The sequence below is a fragment of the Sander vitreus genome, chromosome 3 (assembly GCF_031162955.1).
Source record: "Sander vitreus isolate 19-12246 chromosome 3, sanVit1, whole genome shotgun sequence".
Classification (NCBI taxonomy): Eukaryota; Metazoa; Chordata; class Actinopteri; order Perciformes; family Percidae; genus Sander; species Sander vitreus.
The window spans coordinates 26,043,823-26,061,831 of NC_135857.1; the positions used below are offsets into that span (position 1 = coordinate 26,043,823).

Sequence of the window (18,009 nt, forward strand, 5' to 3'; positions counted from 1 at the left end):
ATTGAACTCTATGGTCATTTATGTTAGGCCGTTAGTAGCAAATCTTAGATGATCTTAGAAAATCATTGGACACTGGATTTTAATAAACTATGCAAACATTTGCTGCTAGCGTTGCTCAAAACTACAGTGATAAAAGTGTGCTTGCCTTCAGCTCCTATTTGCTAAGAATTGTCTTCCAAAATTAAGATATCTTTAAAAAGCAGAGATCAATTGAAACATGTCATTGGTGCAAGTTGGTCATTGCCTTCATAAAGATTGTGTTGGCAGGAAATGGTTTGAACAGTAGAAAGAGTGACAGCACTGTAAAAGTATTCTTGCCACGGAAATGTTGACCAATAAATAACACCTCTATATGCGGTTTCTGTGAAATGCTGGCGCGAAACCAACCTGCATGTACGTGAGATAAAATCAACACAAAACCCTTTTTCTGTCTCTCTCAACTATATCTTTAGTATATTAATATCTATAACTGATGGACTCAAAGCTGAGTGTATTCATCTGTATGTACATTTCTCCCACAGCTGCAAGATTAAAAAAAAAAAATCTAACACTTTAAGAACACAGATAATCTCATAGGTGTGTTGAAGTATTTTCAGAAGCACTATCTGTTCTCATCCATTCATTATCTCAGACAGTGCTGCAGAGAGAGAAAAAAATAAGCATATGTAGCTCTTTAGAGAACATGCAGTGTGTTTTCACTGCGCACAAAGCTGGGTTAACCACATGTAGACTTTGATGGGAGGGGACAGTGAAGAAGGTGCAGTGATGAAAATTGAAAGTGTATTAAATTCCAGCATGTACAGGAGACAGAAGAACGTGGCAGCTGTACGACAGTTACCTGAATTTTGAAATATTCTGCACATTACAGCAGAAAACGTCTTAAGGATGTGTTTCTGAGGAGCATGTGAGCTTCCTTTTTTAGCCCTGTTGGCATTTTGAACTCTTAAGCAACATCTTGCAGAAAGGAAAAGTTCAAGAGAGAGAAAATTGCAACATGCGGAGAAATTTGCCAGTAGTATAGAGGAGAAAGACATGAACTAACGGAGCCAGCCCAACAAATGTAAGTATCAGCCATTTTCATACCACAATAACCTTGTAGAGTGTCTACTATTGAAAATGAATGCTCAAAAAGCCAACTCTTTCATGAAACTCAACACTTTATTGTAATTTTAACCTTGATTTTGTCTCAATCTTTGAGCATGAAGAAAGTAGTCTTAATTTATTTTATGAAAGTTTTCTATATGTGACTTAACATACTGATGTGTTGTTTATTTGCATGGATGCAGACGATTGTACATGCACATAGACGTGTCCATATGTGTGCGTCCAGGGCAATTCACAGTTCAGTTAATGGGACGGCAGCCATCCCGTGGAGGAGCAGCAGGAAGAGACTGTTGCTGCTGGAGCAGCTGAGGGGCTGTCAGGAGGCCTGGTCCCCCGGGGCCCCCTGGGATAGAGAGGGGGCCCACGCTGCTATCTGTGGAACACCTGCTGGGGTGAGCTGTCCTACTCACTGCAAAAACCAATGAATCAAAGAGTCTCACATTTATTATGTAATGCAACACCCGTCTTCAGTGTGATGGTAAATTAAATCTAATGCAGAGAGAATTCATTGGAGTAAGTCAAATCATTTACTAATAAAGGAAATTCTTTGCATTTTAAAACTTTTGATGTGCCCTTTACACTTAAAAATCCATAAGATAACTAGTTATTGGAATATAAATATTGACCTCAAGAGATAATATGTCCTCCAAAAAATTAATAATTCTACTATTTGGAAAAAACTGAAACCTCCATACTGGTTATATTTTTATGCAATGCAATAAGTCCCACATTTTAGATTTTGCCTGAAGCATACAGTATTATTGTGACAAAAATCCCGAACCAGCTGATCCTAAATATGCTGTCCGACTTTGTCCACTCGCTCTATTTGACATACAACAAACAAGGGGTGAAAGAATTTATTTGTTAAACATTTACTTCGTCTTCTTTCCCTGCGCAACTTTCCTTTTGATCTAGCTCCATTTCTGATTATCTTTCTACTTTCTCCATCTCTCTGCATGTCCTACTGTTCTTCTCATTTTTATGTAACCTTATCAATAGCATCCTCTCAACTCTTGGTTAGTTTACTGCTCATCCAGTCATCCAGTATGAAACTGCGTAGCTTAAAACTGGGTCTGAAGCGAAAGCAAAGCAAAACATATAGTTTGCATGCTTTACTGAAATGTATTTTTAGCCAATGTGAACACTGACATGCGCATCTTTACGACACGAAAGTAGTTCCTTTTTCTCTTTGACATCTGATGACACAAACAAGCGTTTCTTTTTGGGGTTGAATGCAGAAGTAGGTGTGCAAATGAGGAAATAACATTAAGAGAATGGATACATCAACAGCAAAGAGAGATTGTGAGTAGGACCGAAACTTGTAGTTAAGGGCATGTTTGAAAGAGTGACATGTAAATTATTACCCAGAAATGCAAAGACCTAACTGGAGTAAACTAGTCATTGACACGTGAGTATGTGGTCATATGGAAGTATAAGAGTGTTTTTACTGCATAACAGTGTGAAACAAAATGGAAAAAAAGAAGTGAATTTGTTAATTTATGCTTGAATGGTTTCCAGTACGTCTTCCTATGAATCAGATGCATGAATGACTAAATGTTGCCCTTATGAATCATGAACCAACAGCGTAATTGCTCATATAACATCTCTACTGCCCTATTGCCTGTCTGTCTATGTGCTCAAAGTGGGGTGACTTGCAGTGAACATGTCTCTATGCACACTGAGAAAGATAGCCGCTTCCTGTGTGCGTGCGTGCGTGCGTGCGTGTGTGTGTGTGTGTGTGTGTGTGTGTGTGTGTTTGAGAGCACTAATGAATTCAGTTGTGGTGATGTAACGGCATGACTGAGCTGTTGGTTTTGTGTACCTGGGATTGCATGTGCTTTGTTTTACCCAAGTTAATTATGTCTTAAACCAACTGTGTTCTCTTTTAGTCACTGTTTCCAAATAAGGCAATGTGATCTGACCTATAGTCTCTACAAACAGAACATATATGCAGTTAAAGCAAAGTTCAATGTCTTAACTAAGTTCAACAGAAAAAGTATATATTATGAATAAATCCACTTTGTTATCTTAAAGCGCCCATATTATGCTAATTTTCAGGTTCATAATTGTATTTTAAGGTTGTACCAGAATAGGTTTACATGGTTTAATTTTCAAAAAACACCATATTTTTGTTGTACTGCACAGCTCTCTCTTGCTGCTGCAGATCCTCTTTTCACCTGATCTCTGTTTTAGCCACAGAGTGAGACCTCTTTTCTTCTTCTGTACTATCTTTGATTGCACTCGCACATGCGCAGTAGCTCAGATGTAGATCATGTCAGCTAGCTAGCTCCATAGACAGTAAAAGAAAGGCTGTTTCTCCAACTTCGGTCAGTTACAAGGCAAGATTAGCTGGGAGACTTCTAAATGAGGGCGCACATGGAAGTAGTTCTTTTGTAGATTATGGGGAACTTGTGTGTGTTAGCATTAGCGTTAGCATAACGCTAACGCTACGAGTTCACGGTTGCGGCTAGCCAGCTTGTTTCGGCTTGTGACGTCACAAGCCGTGCCGATTTTGACCAGCTCACCCGGAGACTGAAGGCAGGACACATTCAGAAACCGTATCTCACTCAAAACAGCATGGATGGATTTTTTTCTAAGTGTGTATGCGTGTGGAAGCACCAGAGCAAGAACTAAAATAAAAACTAGCAAGAAGATGATTGGGGGGAAAAATGTTTTATAGGGCCTTAATTCAAAAATGATTCCTCAATGTACAATTGGTAGCCCCTAATGAGTAAGGAATCTTTGCAAATGTATTCCAAATAGAGATATAGAATGACAACTACGTCTACAGCACTGCATTAGTCAGGCCTTTAGGACAGATGATCCCCTGGCTGAAACCATCCCTATGGTCAACCATGGCAGTTATGTATTTCAGTAATGTTGGGTGATGCTGGACAGAGCTGAGCTGAGCCATAAAGAAAATCTTTTCCACGACACGCAACCAAAGAGTTTTCGACCAAAGTTTCAGAGCTTTACTCAATGTCTACTTACTGGCAAGCTTTTTTTCATAGCTTTTAATTATATCACGGTGGAATTGAGGATGGATCAAATCCTGCTGTGAAAAGTTGGTAGGAACTTAAAGCAGCCATTACTGCCATTGACAAAAGCTTTGAATGTGTGGAAATGTATGTTTTTGTAAATTTATGTTTCAGTTTTTTTTTTAAATATGTTTAGACAAGAAACAACTATAAAACATAAAAATGTCCTGAGCTGCCTCCATAGAGTTATATCAGCTTTATGAGTGGGCAAACAGCTCTGCAGCACTTACCAGAAAATTTGCTGTTTACTTGACGATTAGTGTGGTTACAACCTGTCATTTTCAAGATCAAATCAATCCAGTCCTGTCATAGAAACACTAAGTGTGGATTCTTTACCACTCTGTTGGAAATTCAGCTGTCTGTCATTAGTCAGTGTTTCTCTCTTTCCTGCTTTGTTGCCATGGTGTCATACCGTGTCTGAGCATTTGAGAAAAAACATCTTCCTGCTCGACATGCTTGGGTAACACTTCAGATACTGAAATGAGTCATTTGTGTGTCTCCCTCCAGAGTTTCCTGGTTGTGCGAGACTCTGCGACCTCTCAGCCCAGCCTGCTGTGTGTGTCTGCTGGAGGAGAACATGAAGCAGTTGTTGATTATAATATCACAAGCACAGGCACAGGTATGGACCAACTGCATGCAAACACATACACATAATTTTATGAATCATTACATCTGCCGGAACTGACAGATTAGACTGATAAGCAGTTGCAGTAATCCAATCTGTAGTTGTGCCTTCTGCTGTTGAAATTACTGTTAGTTTGCTAACAGGAAAAGCCTGCCAAAGCTGACAAAGTTAAGAACAGGTGCAGTTGTCAAATGGCGGCAGTTTCCTTAAACTGTGACTGGTAACTAACTAACTGATACCTATTAGTGCTTCTTTAACTAGCTGCATGCCGTGTACCTAAAATCCCAAGTTGAAGAGACAAGGGACCTCTGTAACAACCTGCTTAGCATTGGAAACCCCACGGTATCAGAAAGCAACAGACCTAGTGTGAAGATGGAAGTGATATTTATCTTTAGAAGTTTCCTCTCAGCCTTACTGGTTCAAGCTTCGGTGTGTTTTCCAGGAATGTCTTTTTTTTGACAGAACAAGACACTAACTCTGCCTAATCTTTCTCTGTTTCTCGTGTCAGGCTTCCAGCTGTCTGAGTCTCGTCTGTCTTTCTCTGACTTGGCTCAGCTCGTGCTCTTCTACTCTCTTACCAGGTAAGAAACTGCTGCATCACTGGTGCCTTTTTATCTGTTGCATGTGATTGAACTTCCATTTGAACTTGGGCTTCTCTAATAGTTTATTAGCAGTAACGTATATATGGCACCAACATTGCTATGATTATCTGTTTTTTTTTTCCTGTTTTCTAGTGTTAACCATGTAAACATCCTAACTCCACACTAACTTTTAGATTTTAGTATTTTAAATTCAGTTGAAAAGCCTAATCAGCCAATGCTTTGAACATTGGCAAAACTATGGCCCTCTTGGTTTAGTCTGTTTAACAAATGTATTTTATCCCTGTCATCTCTTCCTGTGCATCAGGGATGTTTTGGCTGTCTGTCTTTTCATTCCTCGCTGGATCTACAGCATAACCGAAAGGTCCAAAGATAATCTCGCTCAACTTGAACCCAGTGAGTCCTTTCATCTCTGTGACTTTGTGTCTCATATCTTCTCCTGGAAGCTATGTCAGAAACACAAAACCAGAAATATATTTTGTCTTATTTATAATACCTCTCTAATGCAGATACTTGGCTCTGCACACCGCCTGGCCAACACACAACAGATGAAATGAACCAGAGGGAGCCAAGCAACGTAGTGTGCTCTATACAGGTATATACTCTGTGTGTATAAAAGTACAGGTGATGGTAACTTCCTTATTTACTTGTGTTTGCAAGTAAAGCAGCATGTGTCTCAATACCTTAAAGCTGCACTGATCAACATTTTTATATTAACAATGGATCAAATTAATGTGTGTAATATGGAGACCAAAAACAGAGCTAAAATAGAATAGAATGTTGGACTTGTACTCACCAGGTGGCCAGAAACAGGACCTTATAAAGTGATTATATATTATTGTTGTGCTTACTTGTTAATATGGATCCCACGCAACTTCTAGGTAAGTCCCGCCCTACGAAGCAGCCCGATTGGTTGGGGTTAGGCATTGACCTTGAGTAGTTAAGATTAGGATAGCCGACTGGTCAGGGGATAGGACTTGAACAAATCGGGTTCTGTTACCTTGCGTAAGCATGGATGCCTGGCCAATAGTAGCGTGTGAATGCTATTGAAGGGCGGGTCTTCCCTAGAAGTTGCGTGGGTTCCATGATAACGCTGCGCTTACAGCTTGTTCCGCTGCACACAAGTGGCCAAACAAATCAATTAACTATGCTTTAAAGTAGCAGCTTGCAATGAGTAAAATCTTATTTTATGCTTACATTCTGGTGAGCTGTGTGTCACAGCATCCTATTTCTTCACTGTGTATGTGTGTGTGTTCCCGCAGCTGACATCCACCAACGGGGCGCTGTGTATCATCAATCCTCTCTACCTTCATGAACATGGAGATGACTGGCTGACCCACAGGGCGAGTGCTGTGCAGTGCGCCACACAGCCATCAAATTACAGACGAGTGCGACGCCTCAGCACCACCAGAACATGGGCAGGGGCAGGATTACAAAGTAAACGAGCCATCTCTTTGGACCAGGAACCCCCCAGTATGGAGAGCTCTGGTGAGTACTTGTTACTTGCTGCTCCGGACTATCTCTTGGCTGGGCGCTCCATAATTTGATGTTTTTATATTTTTGTTTGAGTATATATTTTTGTTTGAGTATACATTCTACATAAAAACCTGTTAATTAGTAAAGCTTGTAGGTGGTAGGTGGACTTTGATACCTTTGGACAGAGTCTGACTAGCTATTTCCCCCTGCTTTCAATGTTTAAGCTAAGCTAATCTAAGCTAATCGCCTTCTGCACACCACCTGTTCAGTAGGCTGTAGCTTCATATTTAGCATGCAGACTTGAGCTTTTCTTATCTAACTTTCCCAAAATGTTGAACCATTCCTTTAAAAGGGACAATTCTTTTCTGTGTAAAGTATTTTTTTCAATGCATAAATCTCATAGATGGATATCTTAAAACATAAGCAGATTAAAACTGTCTATCTACTAGGGGTAAGTGAAGTGTAATTTGTCTGAACTCACCCTCTAAACACAAGGCAAGACAAACTCACACGCAATTTCACACACTCAATTTGAAACTATGTGGGGAATTGTGATTGTGGTAAAAGTGGGTTATCTAAGCTCCATAATTTATTAAGTGCTTTTAAAGTGGGTTCAGTTAAATTCATTGCCAAAATGGTGTTTATAATCCATATTTTCCTTGCCCAGGTCTAATCAGAGCCAAGTCAGCGGATTTACCACATTGTCCCACAACCCCGTCAACACCAGCTGCTCCAGCAGGGGTGGTTCTCAGGAGACCCAGCAGAGATTCTGCCTCCAGCCCTCCTGGCCGCCTTTCTTTAGTTACTCCATTACACTCTGAAAGTGGAAATTGTGGAGCGTCTGAGCTGCAGCACCATGGCAGCCCAGTGCCTCAGTCTCCTTACAGGGTGTCGTGGATCGAAGATGGAGTCTGGCTGCCCCCGCCCAGGCCTTCCTCTTTGCTCCACCCCCCATCGCTGGAGCTTGACTCGCTGTCAATCAGCAGCATAGAGGAAGAGCAGGAGCCCCAAATGCACAACCCTACCCCGCACCACCCTTCTGCGCAACGGTTGGCTGACAAAGTCATACATCGTCTCTCAGCAGTGGGTCAGGCTCTCGGTGGGCTGGTAAGTCAGAAGAAGAGACTAATCAATCGTGTGCTGGAGTTGAGCGAGCGGAAAGGCGCAGCGTTTGCGGAGGCTGTGAAAGGATTTGTGGAGATGACGCTAAAGAAAGGGGCTGATCCCGGAGGGGTCACAGGGTCAGAGTTCTTACAGGAAGTCAGGTCATCGCTCTCGTCACTGAGGGAGACACTGTTGGACTATCCAGAAATCCAGGCAATGTTGGACAGCATCACTGACATAAATGACTCCGAGATCGGTGAGTGAGCTGATGGTGAAGATTGACAACAGATCAATGCAAATTTACATTTCACTAAAGTGTTTACTTAATTGACAGAACATGTGTTATTGTTTTGCATCTCAGTAGATCAATTGTTAGTGCTCCTTTAATTTCTCCTCACATACTTTTCGACCCTCCTATAGACTCCCTGGTAGAGCTTTCCCTCCACAAGGTGGCTCTGAAGCCCGTCTCCGCACACCTCTACTCCTGCATTCATATTTCCCGGACTAATGACGGCAGCTTCAAGCGTCTGCAAAGCAACCTGCATGTGCTGGAAAAGAACGGGGTAGGGCAGTTAGGGGGGTCGGCGGGAGTTGGAGTTCCTGACTCTGTGACCCTGGAGCGGATCCAGCAGCGGTGGACTAGTATGCATGAGGCTTACTCCCCAAACAAGAAGGTCCAGATCCTGCTCAAAGTCTGCAAGAGCATCTATCACAGCATGAGTGCTAATGCTAGCTCAGGTAGGCAGGTGTTTAAAGAAATGATTATTACTTTCTTTATTACTGGCATTTTTTTTTTATCTGTTCATTACTCTTTAAATTCACATTCTGATCTCCTTTACTGCAGGCACAGCGTTTGGAGCAGATGATTTCCTGCCCTGCCTGACATGGGTGCTTCTCCGTAGTGACGTGGTCACCTTACACCTGGACACAGACTACATGATGGAGCTGCTGGACCCCACACAGCTACAGGGAGAGGGTAAAGGCAGACACAAGCAAACACACTGTCATGCTCATAAAAAAAACTAATTACAATGCTGATTATAATCATGTAGCTCAAAAGATTATAAATAACATTTAACATAAATAACATAACATACCTCAAATTGCAAAATATGCCGATAACATTTTGCTAAATGATCAGGTAATGTCAGCTCATAACCCTAACCCTCGGGTTAGGGTGTGTAATAGAACTCTATTGCGGGTCAATTGTGGGTTACTGTAGAAACATGGTGGTGCAACATGTAGAAGTGGTAGAGGACAACCTTCTTCCTAAATATGAAAAGCTCATTCAAAGCTAATGAAAAGACGATTCTTAGTTTCAGATGATATAGATATTAGAGATTATACACTAATTAAAAACATAATTAAACAAACAAACAAAACAAACAATTTCTGCCAATAGATCCCCCTAAACCCTACACACTGGTCCTTTAGGTTTTAAGCAAAGACCTTAAGTAAACTGCTAGGAAGGATTTTGTTCACAAAACTTAGCGATGGTTTGGACGAATAGCTGGTGCAACTCTATTCTGAGTTGTGGGTTTGACTCCAAACTGTGTTTATAGAGATGTAGATACTGTTTAATTACAACTACAACTCACAGACCCTCTCCCTTTTTGCATTCCCCATATCAACAGGTGGCTACTACCTTACAACTCTATACGCCTCTCTTTACTACATCAGCAGCTTCCGGCCACGATTGGCTGCTCGTCAGCTCAGTGTCGAAGCCCAACACTCTCTTAACCAATGGCATCGCAGGCGTACCCTGCACTGCAACCAATCACGCCGCAGCAAGAACCGACGGACCATTCGCAGGCAGGCATGTCGGGAGAAGAGCGCGCAGAACTCTGAGACAGAAACTGAGGGAAAAGAGAAAAGTGGGAAAGAATTTGATTCTGTTAATAATGAGGAGTCACAGCAGCAGAGAGAAAGCTCTGCAGAAGCTCTTCAGCCGCTGAAGGAAGACACGAGCAGAGGACGAGAAGCTGAGGACGAATCACAGATACCCTCTCAAGCGTCAGACTGTAGTCAGCAAGACGTTACAGGAAGATAGACTCTATGTGCAGCAGAAGAAGATGACCACAGAGGATTGTAATAGAGAAAAGATGAAGAATGGCCCTTACAGTAATGCAAAGAATGGCGACCTGTTGGCCACACATTTTTTTGTCTATATCCACGGCGTTCCACTTCCGGGACTGCTCCGTTCCCGCCGGAAATTTCGCTGGATGTCCTTCTTTTCGGCCGGATGTCCTTTCTTCTGCTTCCTTTGTGTTGGCATTTTAAACTCGATTTATGAAGACTATGGTTAACTGCTCCTCAGATCTCTGCAGGGTAAATCCAGACAGCTAGCTAGACTATCTGTCCAATCTGAGTTTTCTGTTGCACGACTACACACGTTCCACCAAAACAAGTTCCTTCCTGAGGATATTTTGCAGCGACACCGTGGCTACGTCCAGTGCTTTGCACCGTCCATGACGATTGTGATTGGTTTAAAGAAATGCCAATAAACCAGAGCAGGTTTTTCTCCCATCCTGGAATGCTGTGTGGACTAGCCAGACCCTCTTACACAGTGCTGTGGAGGAAGGTCTGACAAAGCCAGACTACACATTTTTTACCTTTTCTCAGTGGGTCCAACCCCCAAAAGCTGCCACATGAACCACCAGCATGTCCCGTCATGCTCAGATTCAACTTCTATAGAGACCAAAGAAAGCTTTTAATTAGTGTAATTAACACACTGCTTTTGGTTAATTATGGAATTGTGTTTTCCCCAGGGGTCCTAAAATAAATCTGAAGGAATAGTTTTAAAGGGGAAAAAAAGATTAGCCCTTTTTCTTACCTAATACTGGATATTTTGACCTCTTCAGGTGTCTAACAACCTTTAAAAAATTCAGGGAAGCAAAACTCACTGTCACACTGCCCATGCTGAGGCCATAACCTGTGAACAGGTTAGAAAGCACTTGCATAAATCAGTTCAAATTTAATGTCATAATTGTAGCTATTGTAAATAAGAAAATAACTTATACAAAATGTATTATTATTATATTTATTTGGAAACAAATAAAAGTCAAAGTTCATGTTTGGAGGCTATTAGCTTTTGTGAGGTACAGCATGAGTTGGAATTTTTTTATATGCTGATTAACTTGAACTAATGTCATTTGTGATTTGTAAATATATTAACATGAAAGTAACAATGTGCAAAAAGAGTACATTAAAGGTGCAGTAAGTAAGACTTATAAAACTAACTTTCTGTCATATTTGCTGAAACTGACCCTATGTTCGAGTAGAACTATATGAAACAGGTAATTAAAAAAAAAACATCCAGCTCCTCTGGCACCACCTACAGCTTGTAGTGCGATTTGCAAAAATCCACCATTCCCTGTTCAGATGCACCAATCAGGGCCAGGGGGGGTGTGTCTAACTGCATGTCAATCATTTTTGGCTAAGTCCTGGATCTTCGCAATCCTACCTACGGCACCTTTAATGAAACCAACAAACAGTTTTGGTTGTATGGCTTGCTACCACTCTCATCAATACCATTTCCAGCAGCAGTTCTATCCCTCTTGTTTAATTGTTATTATAGCAGGTTATTTAACATCACTTAGTACAAAATAGTGTTTTATCTGCTTGATGTGGAGTTCCTCTGACTACAAAATGGCTGAAAAATCAGTAAATGAAGCTTTAAATAATCATCAATTTTTTGCCTGATCATGGTGCCTTAAAGCATTTTTCTACAAGAGCATGTCCTTTTTGTTGTTTCTGTACTTCTTCCCTAACAAGCTCTTTCTCATTCCCCAAGTCTGAATATAATGCTGTTGAACTGAGTGTTTGCCATATATATACACACACACTGTTTCTTATTTTAGTTTATCAGGACTTTGCAAAGATAAGTTAACTTCGTGCCTCACAAGAAATCCCCAAACAACATAAACATGTGTCTTCCCTTTGAACCACTAGAGGGCAGCATTATACCTCCTGTGTACACATGTTTGATTTTTAATTGATAGAACAAGTTATCACTGTATTTGTACTGGTGAATTAAACAGAAAAAAAGAATACAATCCTGAGAACTAGATCACTGTATTCAGCACCTCCTGTCTGGCTAGTGGGTCCCTACTTTTGGATTTTCACACACACACACACACACACACACACACACACACGCACAAGTTACAGTTGCTACATACAGTAGGTTTATTCACTGAAGGGAGTTGAAGTAATTGTAGTAGGTGAAGTAGTTGTTGAAGTCAAAGCACCAAAAGGATTGCATGTAGGTGATAAAAATGAAGCTCTGGATATTGAAAGGATTTGAATGAGCAGTTTAGATTGAGACACTTAAACGTTCTTTAAGTTAGCACTGATAACATTTGAAATGACAGTTGAAGTGTAAAGAATTTAAGGAGGTGAAGTGGTCAGAAGTGACGCTTTTAAAGGCGTTGCCGTGATAAAGAAGCAATTTAGTTGAAGTTACAGTTGAAGTTGAATCACAAAAGCTTGTTAAAGTGGCTGTTCAAACTGAAGCACTGAAAGTTTAAGCATTTAAAGTACATAACTTTATTTTACTTGCCTCCTCTTAAATTTATTTAAATTGTTTTTGCTGAATTGTCTGCTCTTTTCTTTGCTCTTTTTCTTTTTGAAAAAACACTTTGAGCTGATTTTTTGTATGAAAGTTGTATTAATACAGTTTGCATGGAGGGGAGATAAACTGGCAGTTGAGGTTAAAAACATTTAAACCATTGAAGTGGCAGTGAAAGCATCTATAGTAGTTAAACAAGCAGTAGACATTGCAGCACTTATAAGAGAGGCTAAGTAATGAAGAGGCACAGAACGCAATTAAAGTTAAATTTGATTAACAGCTGAATAATAAGCACTTTAAGCAGTTGAAGTTGAAGGTTTAGGATTTGAAGTTGCAGTTGAAGCAACAGTAGAGGTTCAAACACTTAAAGGAGTTGAATTAGCCATTGACATTGAAGCAATAAAAGTGTGTTGAAGTGATGACTGAAGTTGAAATTGAGTGATTGTTGTAGGGTAAGCGCTTTAAAAGAATTTGAAGTGAAGGAGGTTAAAAGCTAAGGTTGACATACTTAAAGCAGTTGAAGTGGAAGTTAAAGATGAAGCTGTTTGAAGGAGCTGCACACGTTAAAACAAATAGGAATTGGAGAGGCTTTGGAAGTGTTTGTTGGAAGTGGAGTAGCAACATTTAAGTGCAACAACTTGCCATTGCATTTATTTTACTAGATTATCCGTTAATTTTTGGCATTATTTTAGTTTTTAGTTGTATTTCCTATAATAATGATAACGATTTTACGTAGTTTCTTTGTCAGTAATTAGCAGCCTGTAATTCCAAAAATGTTAACAATAAAGTTAATGAATGCACATACATTGGGCATGTACACATGCAAATAGTTATGCAGGGGGGCTTTATGTAAATGTACACACACACACACACACACACACACACACACACACACACACACACACACACACACACACATACATACATACATACATATGGAACTGTATCATCGCTGCATTCTAACTGACCGAGCCAATCAAATTTGCCAAATGAGACATCTGGCATTCTGCCTGCATGTGGATGTCAAGCCTAGAAACAGCTGGGCTTTTACACACACACACACACACACACACACACACACACACACACACACACACACACACCCTTTCTCCTCTCACTTTATCAGTGCTGTCAGGTCTGGTGGAAGACTGAGAAGGAAACAGTGATACATGATGGATTACACATTTATTGAGCAAACACACACACAGACACACACACACACACACACGCACACATACACACACAAACACACACAAACACAGAGCTAAATGTAAGGATGCATTGAGGAAGGAGTTGTGTGGTCAAGACTATACTGGCCAGTGCATGTAGTGTCACACACTCATTCTCCCACACACAGTTCTTTCACACGTGATATATTATGCATACATGAGTGTGTGTAACACACTCACCACAGTCATAAATTAGATATATGGCAGCGGTGGCGGCAGTGGAGGAGGGGGTGTATTTGTGTGCATGTGAAATGAGGAGGGGGGGTAGCGCAGATGGCTGTGGCCTGAGGCATTCGAGGTACTGCAGCTAAACATGGAGACTGCAACACACACACACAGGAGATTAAATGTTGGGGGGCTACTCACACATGCAAACACTTTTTTGCAAACAACATTTACTGTATTGAATGAGAACAGAGGAAACAGAGAAGAATAGTGCAGTGGCACTATTAGTGTCCATATCTAGAAAAAAACTATTATGAGTCAATAAACTAGTAAAGGTCAACAATATGCAGATTTTGGTAAAAAATGATTTCTGAAAAATGTTAAAAATAGAACAACACAGTGTTTGATTAACGATTGTTGTTGCTCATCTTCAGGGGTGGAATGTAAATAAGTACATTTACTCAAGAACCCTATTTACCATATCATGCTTCTTTATACTTCTACTCCACTACAATTCAGGGTTAAACATTGTACTTTTTACTTGACTACATTTATTTGACAGCTATAGCTACTTGGTTACTTTACATATTAACGCATACTACTGTATGATAAATTGTTATAGATTAAACTACCGGTACGTAAAGTAGTTCAAATAAGCTTGACCTCAACCAGGTACACCAGTTAAATGCTGCTTACGCATTGATTTATCAGTAATAATTAAATAATACAGTATGATATTTAAAATAATAACACTCACAGGAGCCATTACTCTCAATTATGAGTATTTTTACGTTTGATCATAATGCCTATGTTACTGGCTTACATAAGTTTCAATGCAGCACTTTTATCATATTTTCATATCATTTCAATTTTATTATAGCCCATTATCACGAATTTGCCTCAAAGGACTTTATAGTCTGTATGGCAGTATTGGTACTTTTACAACTACATACTTCAATACTTTCTCCACCCCTGCTCGTATTGTATTACTTCCTGTTAGTACTAGAGGTAAAATACATTTACATCTTATAAACTAACTGCAGAAAACATCGGACTATGAAAATCAGTATCAGTAATTGAAAATATTTGAGCATAGCTTTTTTTCTGAAAAGTTAAAGAAAATGTAACCATTACAAACACATGATTAGACATACAATAACAACACTAAATGTGTCATGTTAAATCTGTACTTTTTTTGGCATATTCTATTGCCTGGTTTCAATAATTATCATACCCTTACATTGTGCTTAAAATGCCCTAAAGATGCCTTGCAGTGCTTAACTTTCAGCTCAGTAATGGTCTTAAATTAGGTTGAATGATTGGAATTTCACTGCGTCTTCACTGTGCTGCCCAGCCTTGTCCTCATCTGTCACTCGTCCCCTGTGATACATGTAAGTGTCTTTGTCTTTACTGTGGCCTTTCAGAGGCTGTCACCCTCCAACAGCTTGCCTCTGTCACGGCTCATTCACACACTACAACACAATAAAACTTTTGCCCATTCTCTTTCTCTTTTTAACCCTCCTGGTCCTTTTTCATTCCTTCCCTCTGTCATTCAGTTCCTCTCCTGCTCTTCCTCCTTTCCTTGCTGCATTCCCCCATTCCTTTCTCTTTCCTTCCCCCTCCCTCTCTTTTACTCCCTCCCTCTCTCCCCCTTGTCTGAAGTCTGACAGGTGTGTAATTGAATGATTAACGACCACCGGAGAACCCCCCCCCCCCCACAGACACAGTTAATGTTAAAATTGAATTGTACATATTTATGCACACACACACATTTTCATGCGCTGACACACGCTGGCGTACATATTTTTACACGTGTGTTCATTTAGCTTCAATAGCCCAAATGGTCAAATTCAAACCAGTGGGAGTCTTGAAATGATGGAGACATTATAAGGAGTGAAGTAATACACTGAGTGCAATATGTATGATCCTGCACAGGGCCAGCACTGGGCTGCAATGGAGCTCATTGGAAATGGCACTGTTGTCATTTATACAAAATGTTTCAACTTATGTGTGAATTTTACGAAATACAAAAATTGTTATTCACTACAGTAATTTTCTCAACAACTTTACACCTCTGATTTGTGAAGTTGTAAGGCTATATTCTTTTCTAACCACAGTACACAAACATTGAAACACAGTGCATATGAACACTTTCAAGCACGCTCTCCCATCTGTTTTCCCCTCTTCTCTTCATTTGTCAACGTAAAGGCAGATTTTATGCAGTGTAATTCCCACCGTCTAATGGAGTGTTGGTGAGAGACAAGGCTGGCAATCTACCTGAACCAATCATAAGCCGAGGCTATGACTGTGAATGATACTGTGTCAGAGAGAGTTGTACATTGATGTATGAATAAAGTATGTGTTGTTCATTTTTCTGCTGAGATCTCTGTCTGGGTTGCGATGTTGCAGGATCATACATTATCATTGTTGTCAAATAGCTGGAGAGAAAATATTTTTTTTTGAGAGTGGCGATATTCATACATTATGAATGGAGTGCACAGTTATACGGTAGATCAACAGGTTCAGTTGTTGTAGGAATAAATAATCTGTTTATATGAAGTAGAGCCTGACTAATCCTGGATTATTATTTTCTGTATTGAACCAAGACCAATCTATCCCGTATCCCGCAACCAAGTTTTATGAGGACTAAACAGAACCATAAAAATCTTCACAATGCTGTACCTGTATGAATGGATATATTGTCAGTAAACATTTTACTGATACATAGAGGATCAACATTTTGCGACTTGGCAGATACATCCATTGAAAACATTTCCTCATTATGCTGATTTCTTTTTTCAAAATCTGGGTGGCATTACATTTTTTTTTAAATCTGATTGTCACTAAAAATAGTGTCACTAAAAAAATTAAATTCTATGGCAATGTCTCTAGGTCGACTGAAGTATCTCAATAATTGATGATGAAGATGTATTGCCATGACATATTTTCATAGTCTTCAGAGGATGAACTATACTGACTTTTTATCTAGCACCACCATGAGGTTGACATTTGTAATATTGAGAGGAATGTTTTGACTACTATTAGGTGAATTGCTATGAAATTTGGTACACACATACATGTTCCCCGCAGGATGAATTTCAATAACATCAGCATGTTGGCTGTAGACTTGTTTAAACATGATCAGTTGGGCTCTAATGTAAGTAAATCACCTTTATATTAAAACCCTTCATAGAAAAAAATCACTGGATTTTATGTAAATTTGCTTGTTTGTCTTTTTTATGGTCTAAGGAAAGATTTTAAGTGACTCAAGTGGCAAGATGGCAGAATGTTGGTCTAAAGCAACATACTCAACATAACATGAATTATGTGTGACCACATTTTTTATCTCGAGGAATTAGTGTTTATTCATTTTACCACATCATGAAAAATAAAATGTACCAATGTTGTCCCACAAAGAGCTTTGTGGTAAACCAGTGTTCACCTTCCAATGGTCAAATGTGTACTGATGCAGAAACAATTTAGATCGAAACAAACATTGTTGCACTGATTTACAAGACGTGCTACACGTTGTGATAAAAGAGAGAGGTGTAGAGTAAAAGTGAGGGGATCATCCTGACCAACATGCGTTAAGAGGGAGTGTGGAGGGACAAAGAGAAATGAAAAGTGGAGGGGTGCTGAGGTCAGGACCTGGGTGCCATGGAAAACAGCTATTTCCTGTTGACCTCTGTTTGAACTCTGGCCCCTGACCCCCTCTCTCGCTCCAGGCCGAATGGGGCCAGGGGTGAGGGGGTATGTGTGTTTGTTATGTGTTTGGGGTGCTGTGAGTGGATGTAGGGTGGCAAAAGGTGGAATTAGGTATGGATGTTTGACAGCTAAAAGGATGTCGATCAGAGAAGAGGTGAAGGTTATAGATAGATGATAGTTGTGTACATCAGGAGCCGCATGGGGAAAAGTGAAGAGGGCAAATAAGTTGTTTATGTTTTGAGTATTTTGTACGTGTTGACATATGATATTATCCTTCATTTTAGAAGAAGAATAAGAGGTCTGGAAAAGATCTAGATGAGCCAAAAGGAGCTCTGGTCTGTGCTACGAAGCATTACAGAGAAAATCTCTCTGTGATAATCCCGCCTGTGTGACA

The 18,009-nt window shown here is 40.0% G+C and overlaps 1 protein-coding gene across 2 annotated transcripts; it reads left to right on the forward strand.

Annotated features, from left to right (window-relative positions):
* The first annotated feature begins 74 nt into the window (after nt 1–74).
* rinl (Ras and Rab interactor-like) lies at nt 75–10,700 on the forward strand. 2 transcript variants are annotated; one of them, XM_078246709.1, is made up of 11 exons: nt 75–1,060; nt 1,287–1,496; nt 4,650–4,761; nt 5,276–5,348; nt 5,674–5,762; nt 5,876–5,961; nt 6,629–6,854; nt 7,510–8,202; nt 8,367–8,684; nt 8,791–8,922; nt 9,581–10,700. In XM_078246709.1, exons 2-11 carry the CDS (start codon nt 1,317–1,319, stop codon nt 9,994–9,996), a joined length of 2,325 nt encoding a protein of 774 aa, XP_078102835.1. In that variant the 5' UTR covers nt 75–1,060; nt 1,287–1,316; the 3' UTR covers nt 9,997–10,700. The 2 variants fall into 2 exon arrangements, with proteins under 2 accessions (XP_078102835.1, XP_078102836.1); XM_078246710.1 differs by having other exon boundaries at nt 1,331–1,496.
* Nucleotides 10,701–18,009: the final 7,309 nt, after the last annotated feature.

What these genes read in the sequence shown, in the direction of transcription:
- rinl (XM_078246709.1), top strand. Translation starts at nt 1,317, where the DNA reads ATGTGTGCGTCCAGGGCAATTCACAGTTCAGTTAATGGGACGGCAGCC. An exon ending in ACGTAGTGTGCTCTATACAG is followed by an intron (nt 5,962 to 6,628) that starts GTATATACTCTG and finishes GTGTTCCCGCAG; the next exon opens with CTGACATCCACCAACGGGGC. An exon ending in CACACAGCTACAGGGAGAGG is followed by an intron (nt 8,923 to 9,580) that starts GTAAAGGCAGAC and finishes CCATATCAACAG; the next exon opens with GTGGCTACTACCTTACAACT.